Raw genomic sequence first — 21078 nt, forward strand, 5'->3', positions numbered from 1 at the left:
ATTAAGTACACATTGCTCTTATTGTGCAGTGTCATAGTAGAAGTTGCCACAGTCTGAACTCCACTGTCGAAAATCCTGGCCGATCATCGGACTTCCGGGAAGGGTGACTTAGCCTGTGCCTGCTTTTGAGACGGGCTCCTGCCTCAAAAGAAGCTTATTCAGATATATCAGTCAGTTTTTTCTTTTTTTTTTGACTGATTAAACTTCTCCCGGGTAGGGAGAAACGAAGAGATTAACCTCAAAGCCTATTTTTGTTGGGACGACCAGATCTCATTAATTTATGGGACGAGGTCCAGCCGACGAAGGTGGGACGGATTTTCAACAGCAAGCTCTATCTGTTAAAGCGAACGTTCATCTTATCTTCTAAGAGAGAACGCACTAACAGGCAAGCACCCTTCTTTCTATATTTTTCTTTTACTTGACTTAAATTGTTGCTGTTTAAAAGAGATTTGCCAGATTGATCAGTTTTTGACATCTCACTGGGGAGCCATAACTTCTCTCTGCTACGCACTAATTAATAGCTTATCTCTGTTTTTGTTGCAAAAAGCTGTCCTGGATTTGCATTCTAAAGATATACACAGAAGAGGGATTTCTATTCCAGATTTTTATTTTGAAAAATATTATACTGTTTTGAGACTACTCTCTTTTTGGTCTATTTTATTTTGACGAATCTGTTTCTTGACGATTGCCATTAATTGTTTCGATCCTGGGAACTGCATTTTGTTTACTTAACTATTGGAGAGATAAGGCTGTCTGCTCTGTTTATACTGTGATGTCACCAAGTTTGGAGTATTAACCCAATTGTTGCTGAAATAAGAAGTGGTTTTCCTATATTTTTCTTTTAAAATGGCAATTAAGAAAGTGGCTGAAAATCTGGAAATAACTATGTTTCAGAAAATAATGGATGAGATTGAGATAATGAAAATTGAATTGAGTAAAATGAAGCAGGAGATTAAAGATATAAGGGTCCCTGTGAGAGAGGTGACCCTGGAAGGGGTCCCTGTGAGAGAGGTGACCCCGGAGATTGGAACAGGGGTCCCTGTGAGAGAGGAGACCCTGGAGACTGGAATAGGGGTCCCTGTGAGAGAGGAGATCCCGGAGATTGGAACCAACGTGGAACAGGAACAAGATTTGGAGTCTATGGACTTTAGAAATAAAATCTATTGTTTGGAACTCAATGTTATCTCTGAAGAAATGAATGAAGATTCTAGAGATAAAGTTATCAATGGCATGGATAATCTTCTGGACTGGAATGATGTGATGGAGCCCAATATAGAGAAAATCTATGGAATTAACTGCAGCCATGTGACAATGGAAAAACTTTTAAGAGATGACCCAGTGTATTTTGAAAAAAAGAACAGAGATATGATTTTACAGCAGTATTTCAGCAACCTATTCAGAATGGATGGCAAGAAAATATTTGGGATAGAGGTAATTCCCATCAGACTCTTACTATATGACTATGGCTTTGACAGCAAGATTATTATGGAATACTGATAATGGAAGATTGGATATTGAAATTACTGGACTTAACAAGACTACTGAAGATGGAAGATGGAAAATGGAACTAATAGAGATAATAGAACAATGGCTACTGAAATTATTGAACCTAACAGATTCTGATGTGATGGATTAATTGAAATGTTTATTTTGACTATGGTTATGACAATAAGATTATCATAATTAGTAATGAGATGGATTAATCGATATGCTTATCTGGAAAAAAAAATTGATAGATATATTTCTTAAAGAATTGAAACCTCTCTTTGACTTTTTGTGGAAAGAATAAAGTAATGTTTATGAGATTTGATGATTAAGTAAGATAACTACTGGAGGAAAGTGATTTTATAATATGACTTAAGAGACAGGATTGTTATATATTATAGACTTATAACTGATTTGATCTTTGACAAATGGGAAGTCAATATTTTACTCTTTATTTTTTATTTTTGTTTTTTTTTTCTTTTTTTCTTTTTGTTTAACTATTTTTGATTTTGTTTTTTGTCTTTGAATGTTTTATGATTTTGTCTTGTATGTTTTATGAAAATCTGAATAAAAATTATTGGAAAAAAAAAGAAAAGAAAATCCTGGCCGATCATCAGTGCTGCAAAAAAAAAAGGCAAACATATTGGCAGGCACATGTGCCCTTTGCTCTGTCATATTTAAGGTCTCTCTGGCAGTTTCCAGCCTTTGATTACCTCAATAATGTGTAGTAGGAAGGAATATTTTGAGGAAGTTGGAGGTGGGTTTTGACCACAAATGTAGGTAATGCTACAGATGCCTGCTCACCAGCAGTGTCGGGAAGGTCCTGGAGGTATTAGATGGAGGTCTGCAAGAACAATACAGACATTCAGTCCCTAGTCCTAAGCAATAAAGGGCAAGCTGCCCTGCTATCTGTCGCCCCCTCTCCACCAGATAAAGCAAGGGGATACTGGCTATGAGAAGACGTCAGGTCGATGAAGTAAGACTGAAGTTCTTGACTGCAATGTGAATATAAAGTTTCTCCCTCTCCCCCCCCCCCAACCTCAGGCATGGAGAGCTCTTGGGGATAACTTTTCAAAGCTGGAAGGCATGTGCCACTTCTTGAGCCTCCCCTGAAGTCCAGGAGTGGGGCTGGAGGAGCAGCCAACAGCACTCCCTTGCTTTTAGCAACTTCTCCCAGAGTAAAAAATAAATAAAAAAATAGGCCACCTTCAGATAAAACACTTTTATATTTCCACAAGCCTACCCAGACATATAATTTAGTTACCTATATATTTGTTGTTGAAGTTTGATTAATTTTATCTTTGTTTTAATGATGATTGTATATATATTTGTTTGATTGGTTTGTGGATTTTAGCTGTCTATCTTAAATTTTGTTGTACACTGCTTGAAGAACTTTTTGATGAGACTGTTTATAAATCTTCTAAATCAATACATAAGAGGAAACACCATCTCAGGCAGCTCAAGAGAGAGCCAGGTCCTCCCCTGACTGACCCTATCTGCACCCTTCCCACCCCTTTCCTGCAGGTTGACTAAGCTTTTATGTTTACAGTTTCGTTGATGGAAACAGCTTCAATTTTTTACTACATTTCATTAACATGACAAGAGTTTTTGGTATTGCAGTGGAGTGCAGAAATAACAAGTCTGTTAAGTCTGGTAGTTGAAAATATAAAGAAATGTAAGGTTTATTAGTACAAAGAGGTAAAGTCATACAAGCTGAAGCAGCCATGCAGCTTCTACTCAACGAGCCATTGCTAACTCACGGAAACAAAGACAGGAAGAAGGAAGGGGAGAAGCAAAACCTACAAAAGCAACAAGCACATTAGAGGAGGAATCAGCAGAGGAACTAATAGATTGCCTTTCTGTCTATCGCCTCCCCTCCCCCCCCCAATGGTTCAGGTCACTTGTAACATGCATTGGTGCTTTACTCCCAACAGACATGATAGTAGAACCTTCTGTATAAAAAAGTAGTAAATGTGCTAGCAAAGCAACTTAAGCTTTGGAAAATATCACTTCCTCCTTAGGTGTTTCAGCAGCCAAGGTTTTCATAGATCGCCTACATTATACATTTCTAGCATCCATTTTAGTGTAATAATCCATCAGTTTTGCTTAGTGAGGGTCAAGAATTGTAAACAATTTTGATGGCCAATTTACTTGAGTTTTATCAGATGTTTATTCAAGGGACCCAAGTTCAGCCATTTTTATTACCAACATCCAGGACTCAGATTTGCATATGCCAATCATTTGAATATATGGGTTATCCAGTTATTGTTAATTATTCATTTATATGCTTATTATTTTATATGCTGCATATATGTCAAAGATGGCTTCTTGCATTACATTTACTTCTCAGCAGTTCATCTTTTAAGGTGGGATCATTATTTTCATTCTTGAGCATTTTCACAGCCACTGTCTTCTTTCTCCTGCAAAGAAATCACCAGGAAACTTACAATATATGCGGTGCTCAAAGTATTCTTTCTTGCTTGGCATGTGCTCAATCTATCCAGCTTCTTACTTCAAAGTGTGACTGTGTGCATCACCTCAGGAGGGACAGGTGATGTTAATTCAGGTCATGCACTGAATCCAGACTGCCAAGGCTCCCTAGAATAAACTTGCTGGACCAGAGGTACCCCACAGGCTTCACATATCAAATATGTTCCTAAAAGTCAGAAAAATAATATGGAGGAAGTTCTGCATCAAGGATAAAGGCTACTACCTAGGCACCAGATTAAAAATCAAGAGAGGAAACATTTCGCTCCTGTCATTCCAATAGCTACAGTTTTCTCATGGATTTTACTCTCCTTGAGATTCAAAATGCTTTTTTTCCTATGCTCTGTAACAAGAAAAATTGGCCAAAAACATGTTGGTGAAAAACAGGCATGACTGAAATAAAAGGTAACAAAAATTTAAGAAAAAGATTTGCTAGTCCAAATGAAGGACTTCTAACAAGTTGTTTAAACCTCAGAGTCCTAAACACACTTTACTAGGGAAAAAGGCCCACTGAACTTCCGAGGACTGCATTCCTATGCACATTCATAAGGATGACTAAGTGGTGTTAGTTGTAAATAAAAATAGCTAACCAGGGCCATTCAGAGAAGTGTAGAAAGTTCAGAACCAACATGGGTCACAGATTCTCATCATCAACATTATCATCAGTAGTAGCATCTAGCCCTCCCAGGGTGAAAGCCATGAGGGAAAATATATTTGCACTCTTCTGAGCAAATGCTTTGAGAGAGATGAGTCTGCCTGTTCCCACCTTCCAGTGCTTTTAGTTAATGAGTGAAGTCAGAGCTCTTAATTGGGGAGTGCTTTAGAGAAACTTAACATGCACATAGGGAGGGACATTGGCTGTGTCCGCATTAGGGCGTTTATGTGTATGTGGCTGGCTATTTCTGTATGTGCATTTGTGCACCTTCATCCACGCACAAAGTTTTATGCCTCTAAAATCTATCTCAGTGTTTCCCATCCACACTAGGGCATGGTGTTTGATGGGAAGTGCACACTGTTTTGTTGTCCCCTCTCTTCAGCTAATACTTCCCCACCCCGTAAGTTGCAGAAACCTGAGGTCCATTGTGGTCATGCACACAGGTATTTGTTTACCTGTGTGTGCACACAGACCTATTATTATTAGCAAAAGAGCAGTTTAAAAAGTTAAAATGTATTGGTTGTTTCCATTTCCGAGAGAAAAGCCCTGCTTTGTCTTAGGATCCTGCATATCAAGTAATTGAAAATTCGTCATATCTCTGTAACTCCATAATCATCACTAGGAGGGCTCATTCCTCATTCCCCTACACACACACACCAAGCATGTGTTAAACAAGTGTATGTAGCGGCTCTCCCTTGTATGTAGAAAGCTATGTCAGGTGCATCACTTGAGCTGCTGGGGCTAAATCTAGATAGAAAAAGAGGGTGGGCTTTAAAAAATGGAAATACAAGCTTTTTGGTATACCAGATTTGCACAAAAGAACAATTTTAAAAAAGTGTGTTGATCCAAGCCAGGCAAAGATTTTGAGTCCCTTGCATAAAAGGCTGCCACTTCCTTTCTTCCCCAGCCTCCTGTGCCTGCAAGGGCAAATTTTATTTTTATTTTTCAATCAGCTGTTTTGTGTAAGAGCAATTCTACCCAAAAGAGCTGTTTTATTTTATTTTATTTTAAAAATGCTTTCAGCAACAGCAAGTAGTAAAAGGTAGGTCCCATCCTTTCTTTTCCTCCCTTACCAGATTATCCACCAATTGAAAAAAAAATCTAAACTTAGTAGGGGGAAAGTGTGTAATGTCACTTGGATGAGGACAACAGTGTGGATACTGCAAAATAAACAGAGCTGCAAGCAGCTTCAAAGCCACATTAAACTCCATTGTGGATGAGCCCATTGTAGGAGGATATGTCTGGATCATTCTGAAGCTGTGTTTTCATTTTCCTTGGCATGTGTGTGGAATAATGATATGCACAGGCTGGAGCTCAGTGGTAGAGCATGTTTTGCATGCAAAAGGCACCAGCTTCAATGTGCAAGCATCTCCAGGTAGGTCTGGAAAAAAGATTCCTGTCTGAAACCCTGGAGATCTGCTGCTAGTCATTGTCAGCAAAGCTGAGCTGGATAGACCAATAGTCTCACTTGGTAGAAGGCAGTTTCTTATGTTCCAGAGGTGCTGCTTTGTTCAAGTCTGTTGCACCAAAAGCCACAGTCATGTGGCACCCTTAAAGGCTATTGGTGACCACTCACAGCAGCATAACTGCTATAAAATTTTCCTTTTGCTATGCTTCCTGGCAAAGCAAGCAAGATTGTGGTATGGAAATACCAATCACAGCTGTTGTGAATGGTCACACAAAGGCATAATTTGAACTCTGCATAAAAAATTTTGAGACTTCTTCATTCCATTTTAAGGCCTGTTAACCCCATTTTTAACATCTTTTCTCTTTTTTCTCTATGTATCCATGTTGATAAAGTGGGCTCCATTTTTTGAAAACGTATGCTTTTTGGCTGCAAGACTCCTTTTTGGTTTTTTGCTGGAACAGAACTATCCTTGTGGCGTTTATGTTTTAAATTTGAAACTGGTGATGAAAATGAAATTATAGTATTTAAATATCCAGCAGGTGGCAGGTTTATTCCAACTGGAAGCACAGAAAGGAAGCATGTATATGTTGGTGTGCTTAAGAATAGAAGGGGTGGGAGAAGAGCTATGAACAGTTCAGACATAAGCCCGTGTATGTAACACAAACTCCCTGACAATTATGAGGCATGCTTCCAAGTACATAAGAACATTAGAAGAACCTGCTGGATCAGGCCAATGGCTCATGTAATCCAGCATCCTATTCTCACAGTGGCCAACCAGATGCCTATGGGAACCCCACAAACAGGACCTGAGCTCAACAGCACTCTCCCCACTTATGATTTCCATCAACTGATATTCAGCAGCTTACTATCTCCAACACTGTGGCTAGTAGCTATTGATAGCCTTGTCCTCCATGAATTTGTCTTTCTCTTTTAAAGCCATATAAGTTGGTGGCCATCACTGCCCCTTGTGGAAAGGAATTCCATAGTTTAACTATACGCTGTGTGACGAAGTAATTTGTTTTGTCTATTCTGAATCTTCCAATATTCAGCTTCATTGGATATCCAGAGTTCTAACATTATGCAAGAGGAACAAAAACTTTTCTCTATCCACTTTCTCCGCTCCATGCATAATCTTATAGACCCCTACCATTCCCCCCATACCTTTTTTCAAAACAAAAAGCCCTAAATGTTGCAACCTGTCCCCATAGTGGAATCACACCATCCCATTAATCATTTTGGTTGCTCTTTTCTGAATCCCTTCCAGCTCTACAATATCTTTTTTGAGGTGAGGTGGCCAGTGCAGTCACACCATAATTTGTGTAACAGCAGTATGATATTGGCAGTTTTATTTTCATTTCATTTCCTAATGATCCCTAGCATGGATTTTGCCGTTTTCACAGCAGCTGCAGACTGGGCCAACATTTAATTTAGCTATCCCCTGTGACTCCAAGGTTTCATTCCTAGTTAGTCACTACCCATTCAGACCCCATGGGTGTATATGTGAAATTTATATTATTTTACCTCAACATGCATCAGTTTAGGTTTGTTTACATTGAAGTAGTATTTAGGATCAATGGGGCATACATTTTCTAACTACTTTTACATTGCATTCATTGCAACAATTTATAGTGAGGACATTAATTAAAAAATATTGTAACCAGCAACAAGTATACTTTTAAGCAACAGAATCTTATTGCTCTGAAACCATTCCCATTTCCCCCTCTATTGCTTGCTTAGCAGAATATTCCAATGGATTGTCAGTGTTTTCAGCAGAGAATCACTGGTACAAGCATTTTTGAGATTTGATTTTAAAAACCACATTAAGCAGTAAGTTAAGATAAACCTCCCTTTATCGGTCCAGTTCCCAGAAGTTGTAAAATGTAAGGCAAATGAAAAATATTGAAAATGCTATAGGATGTCATGATATTAGCTAAAATGTCTCATCTGGCTACAGCCTCAGAATTCAACAAATTCACTTAAACCATATACCAGTGCCAATTGTACCCTTTTCCTCCCTCTAATTACAATGCTACAGTAAACCCTACAATCATAATTCCTGCACAAAGTCACTTGCATTTAAAAACAAAACAAAAAACCATACATACAGCTGGTACCTTCCACCTGCACAAGGTGTGACTTCATCATAGCCCACCACCCTTGAATAGTGGTCTGCTAGATGCTTAACTACCTTCCCTTATTTTGCAGTCCCAGGCCAGCAGCAAATATAGGTTAATTGTGCCCCTTTTGTACTGCATTTGACTTGATGGATCACCTGTTGTACAGGCCTTATGTAGTTTATCTTGAATACAGATGATAAATGTGCATTCATCTCATTAGATGTGGGACTGTTCATAAAGTGTGATGTCTTAACAGGAGGACAGGGCATGGCAAAAGGTGATAAATAAAGGGGGTTAGCACTGATTAAAAGAAGGTAATGTATGACAAAGGGGAAGGGTATTTAAAGTGTTTCTTATTTATAGAGTTTTCCTGAACTGTGTTTGAGGTATTGTGACATTTCCTATATGGAAGGCTATCTTCTCTCTAGTGTGAAGTGGTGAAAAAGATTCCCAATTAAGAAAACGCGGATGTTTGCGAGTTCCATGCAATTTCTCATGCAACAGCAAAGTGTTTACGCCCATCCAATGTTACCTGTCCCATTTTGTATCTCCCATTTTTAGTCACCATCTAACAGCTTTCTATACTAATCCATGTTGAAAGCATGCCCCCCTACACACAGAGAGAGACATATACAACCCCCCAAATGCAGACACTGACACAGACCGTGGGGAGGGTAAGGTGTCCCGGGGGCCGGAGACGCGCCTGAAGGAGTCGTCTCTGCAATCTAACTGGGGAAGAATGTAGAAGCCTTATGTATATTGAACTATCCATCCCCCCTTCGTCCCTGCTCAGGTGTTCAGGTGTATTACTATGACGTCACCGTGGTTGAGGCTCTGCGATTGTGACGTCACACTGCCCTGGCCCAATGAGAGGCGAGCGGGAGGAGGGGGAGACCGAATGAGGAGGGAGAGGTGTCTGAGAGCGGGAGCAGCGGCGGAAAGCGGCAGGTTGGGAACAGACAGGGGGGGTGCTTTGCCAAGCGACCGCAGCCTCCCCCCTCTTCCTCCTTCTGCTCTCCTTGGGCTGCTTGAGCCCCGATCGGGGGGTAAGCGGCGGGGATGAGCCCGGTTGCCCTGCCGCTGTCTCCTCCTCCGCTGCCACCACCGCCATGAAGCGGAAGACTTCGGCGGCGGGGGGCCGGCGACATTCGGCCCCGGCTACTTTGCCTGCCACGCCGCCGCCGGCGGTCAAGAAAACTCGCAGCTCCGCCACTCTTCCGGCGGTGCTCGAAGGAGAGGAGCCAGCCCCGCGGACCCTCAGGCGCGAGATCTGCATACAACTCACAGGTGCGGGGAGGGGGTGTTGCATGGCGCGAGGGGCTGTCTGCGGGGACCGGCGCCCACAAAGCGGGAGTGGAATTAATATGGGACGGGGGGGGGGAGAGCGGTTGCCTTTCCACCCCGTAAGAAGCGGGGGACGCACCACATCCACAGGAGGATGGGGGCGGGGGCGAAGGAGCCACCAAGTTCTTCCCGGAGCCCAGTCCCCCCTAACTTGTAAATAAGCCTCCTGCTTGCTGCTTTCAAGTGTAGCGCGTGCCTTTCTCGCCCCGATGGGGAGCTTCGACGGCTATATTTTTCAGGCTAGATTGACGCGCGTTGCTGGCGGTATACAGTATGTAAATAATCGTGAGGCAGGTATCTGGGTTAATTGAAGTTCTGGCTTCTAAATGTTTGTAGGTACCTGCGAGCCCTTTGGAGATGAACATGGCTTAAAATCTAAATAAATTCGCGAAAAGGCTTCTTATCCCTCTCAGACTGCCTATTTGAATAAGTGCTGTTTTGTTTTGTTTTGTTTTGTTTTGTTCAGGCAAATGCAAATAGGTCAAATATTATTCCCCTCCTTGTGCTCATTTATTGTGTTCTCCTGATCAGTGATCAAATCTTGGAATATAGTTCTATGCATTGCCTTATGTATGAAGATAGGAGTCAAGGAACATGTTCTTTCTCCTGTTGGTAGTTGAGACCTTGTAGGAAACTGCTAGTTAGGGGAAACAATGCCTCTTTTTATTGCCTGCTTAAAGGATACTTGTTTTCCTCTCTCCACTGTTTGTGTAGGAATCTTTCATGATTCCAAACTGCCTTGACATACAAATCATGGGCAAAAGGACCTCCAGGTTGCTTTGCCACTCCTTCCCTACTGCTGGCTTTTTTGTTAGGATTATGGTGGAAAATACTCTGTATGGCTGTTCCAAGTATTAGTTCTGAGCACCTCAGAATAAGAATATTATTTATTTTTTATTACATTTATATCCCACCTTTCCTCCAAGAAGCTTAAGGTGGCACACATGGTTCTTCTCCCCATTTTATCTGCCCAACAACCCTGTTAGGTAGGTTAAGCTAAGACAAATGACTGGCCCAAAGTCACCCAGTGAGGTTTATGGCTAAGCAGAGATTTGGCACCCTAGGGTGGTATCCAACTAAAGCAGGTGTGGAGGACCTGTAGCCCTCCAGATGTTGCTGAACTACAACTACCAGCAGTGCCAGCAGCATGACCAGTGGCCAGGGATGTTGGCAGTTGTAATCCAACAACATCTGGAGGGCCTCAAGTCCCCCATGGCTGAGCTAAAAAGTTCTAGCGCAAGTTTTAGTTGCACAATAGAACTGTGCCCTCTCCTCTCCCCACACAACCACCAAATCTGCTCCGGAGGTTGGGGGTAATTCTGGAACAGGTTTAGGAGTCACATGGGATGGGAGAGGGTGAGAAAATTCCATTGCACAGCTTAAAGTCCACATGTAAGGGAACTGGGATACCACTTGTGGCCTCCTGGCCTAATCCAACAATCTAGCTATTACAGCACCACATAGGCTCTCACAACAGATATCACATCCCTGTGAACAATCTAAAACAATGCTAGGTTGCAATTGCTCTTTTCTAGTTAAGAGATGCGTTCATCTTATAATTTAGAATACTGCATGATGCTAAATCTGCATGTTTCATATTTTGTTGTGCATATATGTTTGTGCATAAAAGTAGATCTACAATATGATATAATTTACAAAAATTATAATCTGTAGAATGACCTCCCTTCTTTTAGATATTTTAGATACCTGAAAGATTGTCTTATCCCCTATATACCCAGTCTGTCACTTTGCTCTGCAGGTGAAGGCCTCCTGTAGATACTATCTCATGGGGAAGTCTGTTCTACACAACAAGCAGACCTTTAATATTGTGGCACCTATGCTTTGAAATTCACTCCTCTTAAATATTCAGACAGGCGCCATCTCTGTTGTCTTTTTGGCACCTTTTGAAAACCTTCCTCTTTCAACAAGCCTTTTAAACAGAGAACTTATCCTAGTCTGCATCTGTGCTGGAATTTTTTTTAGTTTTTTTAAAGATGTTTTAAAGATTTATTTTTTAAAATGTTTTGTTTTTAAGATGTTTTAAATATGTTTTTTGTGTTTTTGTTTGCTTCCCTAGGCTCCTTCTGGGAGAAGGGGTGAGATGTAAATTTTATTGTTGTTGTTGTTGTTGTTATTGATGATGATGATAATAATAATAATAATAAAAGGACACCAGGTAAACACCAACCATTTTGTCAGGCTTTTAGAGGCTGATGGGTTTTATGATGCTGTTAATTATGTAACATGAGAATTATTTGAATCTTTCTATTTATTATGTTTTTATATTTCCTTATTTTTGTAAATTGCCCTGTGGCCATTTTTTGCTGAAGCGTGGCAAAGAAATCTCATCTATATAGCATAATTCTGATTATTGTAACAATACTTATTTTAAGGAGATAAATTAATGCTCAAGCAGGGTACTTGAGTTGAATAACAAGGTTCTTTTCACTTCCATAGTTGCTCTTCTGTCTCAGTCTATCATGCTGGATAGATTGGGAATCCTAAGGCCTCCAACTCACTACTACAGAACAGCATCTCTGCTTTATTTGAATAATTGGCTTTCTTTTTTCCTTCAGTCCTTACCTGGAAATGCTATGTATTGTCCTAACCTAATACATTCATAATTTATCTACACAAACAAGGGTGGATAAAAATAAATTATTTTAAAAAAATAAAAAGTTAATTTTTAATTTAAATGGGATTTTAAAGCAGACCCACACATACAGTTATATTTAGTATTCCCTTATAATTATTTGCATTAAACTCTGAAATTAATACAAGTGATAGTCTATACCCATCTGTGTGGATCCAAAGATCTGCTTGTAAACTGGTAGTGTTTTAATTGTAATTCCAACAATTTAGTATGAGTGGTTGTTCAAGAAATATATAAATTAGAAAATTAGAAACTTGATTGAAATAATGACCTAATTAAACCCTTTTTTTTCAATTTTAAATCGTGATTTAAGCTGACTTGATTTAATCAATCCAACTGCTACACAAATAATTTAAATCCACTATTTTTCAGAATCTTGGTACAAAATGGAATAGTTATATTGAGAAGGCTTCATTCAAACGATGCATGATTGCACATGTTTTCATTGAGGTTAAACTAAAAATCTTGTGCATTATCAGCAAGATGCACCTGTCCATGTTGTGTGGCTTTATCTTCTTTTATTTACAAGAAAACAGTTAAGGATCTAATTAAAACTGGTGCTAGTTATAATAGTATATTGTGGATGTGCAAATCAAACAGGAAAGAAAAATACAAAATATTAGGAATACAATATACCTAGGATTGTGGCATTAAAAGAATCCTGGAACTGCTGTTGTAGCCATATTTCCCAAAGGTTTTAAAAGCCTTTTTGTATTTTAATTTTGGACTCTTAAGTAGCTGCTGCATCCAATTTCCTGTTGACAGCTGGCTTTGTGTTTTCTTAGCTTTTCATTTTTATTGTTTTTTGAAAGATCATATAAAATGATTTGATTTATATGGACAGCATATAATCAATGCTATCTATATATGCCCACATAAATACTGCAAGAATTATAAATAGTGGATTCTACAATGTTGCTGAGTACTTATTGTTATGTTAACCATGTATATAAAATCATGGAAGGCTTTTGAAGCCTCAAGTGGCTCTGAAGCATTAGGGAAATTGCACCATCGTTCTAGGCTATTGAAGCTCAGAACTCGGTAAGCAAGAAGCCACTCATCTAGCCCTGGAGCTCAGCAGTCTAAAATCTTAAATCCCACCCAATAATTCCTTGTGAGCCTCCACCTTGTGGGATGGCACGTTGGACTGAGATCTGAAGATATATAGTACAGAAAGAGAGATTAGAAAGTATGTTGCAGATCCCCGATACATATTACTTATACTGGAAGAGCTGCAGTGGGAACCTAGGAAGCTGCCTTATACTGAGACAGACCATTGGGCCATCTAGCTCAGTACTCTCTACACTAACTGGCAGTGGCTGTCTGGAGTTTCAGGCAGGAGTCTCTCCCAGCCCTACCTGGAGATGCAGAGGATTGAATTTAGGACCTTTGGCATGCAAGGCAGATGCTCTACCACTGAGCTATGGCCCTTTCTCAAAGGGGAATTTAAAGATTTTTTATCAATTTATTTGATATGTGAAACAGCACTTAGAAAATTATTTTCTGCTTGTAACTCGTCCTTGGCCAGGTCCCTCAGCTTCAGTTGCCCATCCATAGAACAGGAATAATATTCACTAATAGGCAAAAAACGTTGTGGTTTAAGAACGTACCTATAGCCCACAGCTATTTCTATCAAACTTTAAAAAGCAGGGAAATTGGGCAGCTATAGTGAATGCACCAGGAGAGCAGGAGACCTGACCTTCTCTCTGAGATGTTGTACTGCCCTACAAATTTGTCAAAATGCAAACACAATTTGGATTGGTCTTCCACGGTCCAATCCACTTCCTGTGTAGCTTTGACGAATTTGGTAACGTGCCTCTGAGTGTATCATGAGTGGTGACAACACCTGCAATCAGCCCAAAGAACAGAAACAAGACATGTGCTGTGATGATCTTGTTTTAGCAGGGAGGAAACAACAATATTTGCTTGGATGGGTGGCACTGGGCAGAGGGGAAGCCCCATTCCTTTCCAAAAGGAAGACATTGTGAACAGTATCATTCTTTTTCAGGGTTTTCCCCACCTTTTTATTCTACAGCAAGCACATGTAGCCTCCCACACACGTTTAAGCCACAGCTGTCCCTGGCCACATCCACACCAGGCCTTTATTTCAATTTAGGCATTCATGGCCTCTCCCAAAGAATCCTGGGAAGTGTAGTTAGTGAAGGGTGCTGAGAGTTGCTAGGAGATACCCTGTTCCCCCCACAGAGCTTCAGTCAGAGAGGCTGACTGTTAAACTGCTCTGGCCACTAGAGTTCTATCAGGGGAGTAAGAGACTCCTCTCAGCACCCTTCACAAACTACGCTTCCCAGGATTCTTTGGGGGAAGCCATGACTGTCTAGAGTGAAATAAAGGTCTGGTGTGGTTGTGGCCACCTGATTAACCAAGCCAAGCAGCTGTGAGTCTGGCTTTTAGAACACTGACAGTTGGTTCTTACTGAGCATGCCCATCCTTATTGAGTTCAATGCTAAATTTCTTAAATTAATTAAAAATTAGCCAGGCATTTTTTAAACCTTTGAACTGCAGAAGACGAAGGTCAGAGTATGGAACAAGGTCATTAATAAGATTACAGGTACTCTGTGAACATGGCTAATTTTTAATGAATTTCAACAAATTATGAGAACTCTGACAGAAAAAAGTCCAAAATGGGTCTGGTTTCTCTCTCTCTCTCTTTTTACACTTTGAACTCTCTATTCTCTCTGACGGTATTGTGCATCTCCATGAAAACTAAGAGGGTTGTTAAGCAAGCATTTCTGAGCTGAGGTCTATAAGTTTTGTAAGGTCCCAGGCTATCGTTTGAAGGCACATAAGGCCAGCTCCCTACTGCAGCTAAGCAGGGTCAAGTCTGGTCACTAAGATGGGAGACTGCCTGGAAACCATATGTAGGCTGCCTTGGGTTTCCTGAAAAGAAAGGCAGAGTATAAATGTAATAAATAAATAATAAATAAATAAAATAAATAAATATGGTTTTGTTTTGAAATTAGCTTATGGGAAGCATCAGAATGGCATGGAGGGCTATTTTCAATTTAACATTTCGGAATGCAAAAATCCATGCTGACTATAGTATACAGCCACTCTCACTGCTGTATAATTCACTTGCTTTAAAGGGATGCTAGGCATATGGGAGATAATTGTAAAGCATATAGCCTATTAAAAATTATGCTACATAAACCATTAATAATAGTGATAAAGAAAGATTCTTGAATTAAATTCTGAAGACAATTTTTGAAAAACCCTAGGCATTATTTGCTCACAACCACCCCCTTTTGCATTTCATGATTAAGAACTTCTATTTTTATTCACTGAGCTTTATATTACCTGTTAATGGTACTGCAGTGTATACTGTGTATATTTTCCACACTGGATGTTTGCAGCATTTCTACCAATGAGCATACTCACACTTAAAGTGGCTTTGATCCATCCAAACAAGAGGTCATTTGCTCTGTGAGTCTGATCCTGTGTCAGGCCTATATATGGCCACATCTGCACATTTAAAGCACTAGTATACCACTTTACAGTCATGGCTTCTCCCAAAGAATTGTGGGAACTATAGGTCGTTAAGGCTGCTGAAAGTTGTTAGAAGACCTCTGTTCCTCTCACAGATCTACAATTTCCAGAATGGTTGAACCATCAATCCCTTTTCCCAAGGAACTCTGAGAACAGTAGCTTTGTTAAGGGAATAGGGAGTCTCATAACATCTCTCAGCACTCTTAACTACAGTTCCCAGATTCTTGGCATGAGCAGAGATGTGAAGGCCTGTGGAAAAAAACAGAGATGGAATCATTCCCCCCCCCTCCGATTCTTCAATTCCCCCCCCCGGGCCTTCACTTCTCTAGGAGGAAGCCATGACTGTTAAAGTTGTATAATAGTGCATTAAATGTATGGTGCAGATGTGGCCATAGTTGTGATCTATGAAGCTGAAATGCAGCACACTAGGCATGAACAGCAGCCCACTGGGGCTCAATAACCCTGTTTCACTGCCTATCTCAAATTGCAAAAAAGAAAAGATGCTGTATCTGTGTGGAAAAGTATTTAGCATGCTACAATACATAGCGAGACCCAGTGCGGTGTAGTGGTTAAGGTGTTGGACTACAACCTGAGAGACCAGGGTTCGAATCCCCACACAGCCATGAAGCTCACTGAGTGACCTTGGACCAGTTACTGCCTCTCAGCCACAGAGGAAAGCAATGATAAACCCCCTCTGAATATTGCTTACTATGAAAACCTTGTTCATAGGGTCGCCGTAAGTCAGAATCAACTTGAAAGCAGTCCATTTCATTTTTTCATAATACATAGCTAGTGGAATTTGTTCAACTTGGTAGAACCTAATTAATGCATGCCTGTCTTACGTGTGTAGGGCTAAATTCACTGTGATGACTGCTATGTCAGAACTTACCAAGAAGCTCAGTGTAGCTGGAACTTTGCACATGCTCTGAGATTGTGTGTAAGTTGGTTTTGCTCTGAGGCATGGTGATAGAGGATCACAGTGGTGGACAGGGAAAGCCCTGAAGTGTATGTCAGTGATAATCCCAATATATGTCACTCAAATACAGAAGCTCCCTGACCTATTTAATTTCAGAATTCAATAATACAAAATAGCTATAATTTGTTTAGGAATCTTCCATTGTAAATTAAATGGTTCCCAACCAGTAAGCATACCAACCCTATCTAAATAATTAATTTTGCTAGTTTTGGAAATACAAGCCTTTCAGCTGGGAAAGGGCACCTTGTTAGAAGATTATAAATAATTACAGAAAGAAGGTTCCCTTTTTGCATTTATTTTAGCACTTCCAAGTTCAATCTCTTTGTTATCAAGGCACAAGAATTTTACTTAAAAAAGGGAAACACTCCTATGGCTGGCCTTTCATCCTATGGCCTGTCAGTTAATTAAATCGAGTCACAATGTCGCAGGAACTTCTCCACCCATGGCTTCATCATAAAATATCAGTCACATATAAACCCAGACTCTCTGAAAATATCCTTTTGACATTAATCAAGACTTTTTCCTATTACCAGATGCATAAGACATCCCCCAGTGTTCATCTTTTAGGAACGCTTCCAAGAGGCTAATCTGCATCACCTGGCATCAAAACATGCTGCCCTTGTTGCAAACCACAAGAGCTGGCTTCTTGCTTTTCTCCCATAGGCTTTAGCTAGACACCTCCACTTGCCTCTACCCCCTCCTGTTCCTCAAAGTCACGTTTGTTGTTTTTGGGACTAGTAAGGACCTTCTTTGCGAAGGCACCAGCCAGTGTCTTTCTAAAGGGAAAGATTTTTCAACTTTTGAACTGCAGTAAAAACCATTCAGGAGAACCTCATATAAGAGGAGACTATGGAAAGGTGTTCTTTTGACTTGAGGTTCTAGCAGATAACTTGGATCCCTTGGGCAAAGGGAGATAGCAAGCATGACCTCCAAGTGTACAGTGGCACCAAGTTCTACCAGAGATCCTTAGGGTCACTGTAATTAGTCTGGCCATGGTACTGTGAACACAGTATCTACGACCCCCTTCTAAGTCACAGGCTTCCTCTAAATGCAGGACCGGCCATTATTAATGTCTCTAGCCTCCCCTTTTTTCCTGTTTTTATTTTCCTGATCTTACTCCTTTTAAAAAAAAATCTTGTCAGATAGGATCACCAGGACTTTGCATGTAACCTTTGCCCTTCCTGTTTGTTTCTTTTGCCTTCTGTATAGAGTGATGTCTCCTCCTCCTAATTCCATGTTAGGAGACTCTTCACCCTTTGTTTGCACTCTCTATCTCTGCAACAATAACCAATCATATGGTTTAGGCTTTACATGAGTGTGATAGCCTATGTAAAGCATTATTAATTTCTTTTATTCTATATATCTCTGTAGCTGTGTTTCAAACCACAAAATCACTTGTAACGCTTTCACACTGGCATGTTGTCATCTTTAAGCCTTTATCCATTTACAAATAAATGTTACAATTATAGCTGCAGTGTGTTTATTGCTGGATCTCCAGACACAGCATACTAGGATTATTTCATCCTAAATCCCCAAAGTGATCAAAACCAATGCCATTTTATCCATGTACATGTAATAATCTTCAGTAAAGACCCGAGGAGGAGAAGGAGAATTATACTTGTTAGACGCTTGTTACCCAGAGGTCTCCAAGCAACTTAGAACACATTTAAAACATAAACAAACATACCATAAAAAAGAACAAAATGACCCCCTTAGCAGCCACATTAAGCTTTGGCAGCACACTAATAACAAAACAACATAATTTCAGTCTATCAAAAGCCACAACTGAAAAGGCCCTCTCCTTCTGAGCCATCCTCTGAGTTTTGCTAATTCCCCAAAATTAGCCTTTTTGCAAGTATACATGTAAAAAGTACATGTGTGTCCTCTGGAGCACAAGCAGACCTATTGAACCTTTGGTCAGTGTGCATTTCCCATTTGTGGGTATTTACTTAGTACGAAGTGTTTCATAACTCAGGGATATTGCTCTTTGTGTGTCTCTTCTGATTACTGCAAAGCTTTCTCATGACACACATTAGTCACTCTCTTAACTGCAGTGCTTTTGACAACTGCTATACAAAAGTGCTGAAGTCTCCAAGGCACAAAAAGAGCTGAACTCTCCCTGAATATGTAGTGAAGTTGAAGAACTTTCAGAAGATAAATTTGGAATGTATCTTTTGTTTTTATTGATTTAAGATGGATTACAGTAAAGAAGTAGAATGTACCTTAATCTTAATGGGTAAAGATAGGGTCTTATACCTTTTTATCAATGTTGTGATAGTTCCCACAAGCACTGTCATTTATAGCAATATTGCAGTAAAGGCATTCAAACCACTGGTTTTTAAAGCACTGAGGGCGTAATCCAACTTACACTTACTCTAGGCCAGTGGTTCTCAAACTTTTTTGGTTTGCGGCGCACTGTAAAACATATAAAAATTTTCTGGTGCACTTCTTGTACAAAATTAAAAATATATTAATATATTTTAAACTATGAATAAAAATAACTATAGAAAACTATTACTTACCCTATACAAATGGTTTCTTCTCATTTTTAAAATATACTTTCATAATATTTGAGGCACACCTAGCCACCTCTTAGGGCGCACCAGTGTGCCTGGGCGCACCGTTTGAGAATCACTACTCTAGGCTGAAGGGAGTTGGATGCAGCAGATCTCCAGCTGAGACTGCTGAGTCCCAACTCAGCCAAGACTGGCACAAGAGGAGCTGGCGTCAACTGGTGTTCGGCCTGAAAAAGGGGCATGTCAGGGACATGTCAGGGGAGGGGCCAAGGTGAGTGGACTTGTGCCACATCGAACTCATGTTGGCTTCTGCGCAATCCAAGCAAAAGTTACGCTGGGAATAATCAGTCTACGAAAATAATTGCAATAGATGTCAATAGAGAAGGGCTTACTCCCTGGTAGGGGTATTTGGGAGAGCAGGCTTTTACTTTCTGGTCCTCATACATAGCTCCCAAATGAGCTGATGTTCAGCCAACCCAAAGGCTCCTGAATGGGATTTGGATGCAGCTGAACTTTTGGCCGGCTTCTCTTGGTCCAGCACAACTTACGTTGGCTTCCCCTGACCTGGATTACTCTACCCAACAAGATCCATGAGTGATGTGATGTGACTTGAGAACAGTGACCTTTGGTAAGTCATCTTGGTTCTGTGAAATAAGAATAGCGGTGTCTGTGATGTTCCTATATTAATGTATATATGGTAAGTGTTGGTTGTTTAGAAGATACATGGTAAGTGGAGTGAAAGAGGAGGGGGAGTGAATGGGCAGTAGAATGCTAGATGATTGGCTGAGTGTTTAAAATGGCTGAACGTATAAAAGGAAGAGAGACAGTGGAATCTGGGAGGTGGTGGTGGTGGATGAGGTGAACTGAGTGGGTTGCTTGGTGGGGTTTAGAGAGTTGTTTGCCAGGAGAGAGTGGAGAAGGAGGGGGGTGGAGTTCGGATTAGTATTGAGTAAAACCATATGCTTATGTGCGTTAAGAAGAAATCTTGTTAATCTTGTTAGCTTTGTTATCTTTAATAAATACTTAATTTGGTTTACCAAAGGTCTGATCCTTGGCTGGGGTTTCACAGACCAGAAGGGAGGGTAAGGTAATGACCAAGGCTGAAGCGAAACTGTAACAAATGGTGGCAGCGGTGAAGAGAATAACAATACCAGTATTCAGAGTCTCTGGGAATACTAGTATTAGGACGTGACTGGTGGTTGCCTAGCAGGGGGATCTGTTGAGATCTGTGCTAGAGCGGGGAGAGAAACCATATAAAAGGACGGTCCGGACTGGTGGAGTCCCTGGTGGTGCCTAGAGACAGGCAGTAACCACGAGCAGGTAGGAACCTGACAGGGAGAGCCAGGGAAGGGCATCACAGTGTCACTAAGAATAATGTAATTAAGAAGAAACAAGAAAGATTGTGCCAAACTTTTAGCTTAAAGAGAGCCAGCGTGGTGTAGTGGTTAGAATGTTGGACTACAACCTGGGAGACCAGAGTTCGAATTTCCATACAGCCATGAAGCTCACTGGGTGACCTTGGGCCAGTCACTTCCTCTCAGCCTCAGAGGAAGGCAATGGTAAACCACTTCTGAATACCGTTTACCATGAAAACCCTATTCATATGGTCGCCATAAGTCGGAATCGACTTGAAGGCAGTCCATTTCCATTTTTTTAGCTTAAAATATGGTGAGCTTTATATATTCTTCTTTTAAAAAAATTAAAAACAAGTTGCAGTAATATGCAGATAGCATGCTAAAACAAATATTTAATATATGAAAAATTGCAAAACAGAACTCCTCATGCACAAGTGTCCGGTACTGACTTACCCTTTGAAACTGACCCGTGTCCATTGTGGATTCATCAGCCACCCTGGGCTCCTACTGGGATGAAGGGCAGGATATAAATTTAATCATCATCATCATCTATTACCGTAGGGTATAAACATTGTTAT

The 21078-nt window shown here is 40.4% G+C and overlaps 1 protein-coding gene across 5 annotated transcripts in view; it reads left to right on the plus strand.

Annotated features, from left to right (window-relative positions):
- The first annotated feature begins 9084 nt into the window (after positions 1-9084).
- CDC14B (cell division cycle 14B) overlaps positions 9085-21078 on the plus strand; it is a 76641-nt gene continuing 64647 nt past the window's right edge. The window contains exon 1 of one of the 5 annotated variants that reach the window (XM_061626285.1): positions 9085-9439. In XM_061626285.1, coding sequence (XP_061482269.1) covers positions 9262-9439 — 178 coding nt within the window. In that variant the 5' untranslated portion in view covers positions 9085-9261. Of the gene's footprint in view, positions 9440-19593; positions 19774-21078 lie in introns of those variants that run through there. The other 4 variants (XM_061626291.1, XM_061626276.1, XM_061626273.1 and 1 more) reach the window with 4 other exon arrangements.

Source organism: Rhineura floridana, chromosome 1 (genome assembly GCF_030035675.1).
Source record: "Rhineura floridana isolate rRhiFlo1 chromosome 1, rRhiFlo1.hap2, whole genome shotgun sequence".
In the NCBI taxonomy this organism is placed as follows: domain Eukaryota; kingdom Metazoa; phylum Chordata; class Lepidosauria; order Squamata; family Rhineuridae; genus Rhineura; species Rhineura floridana.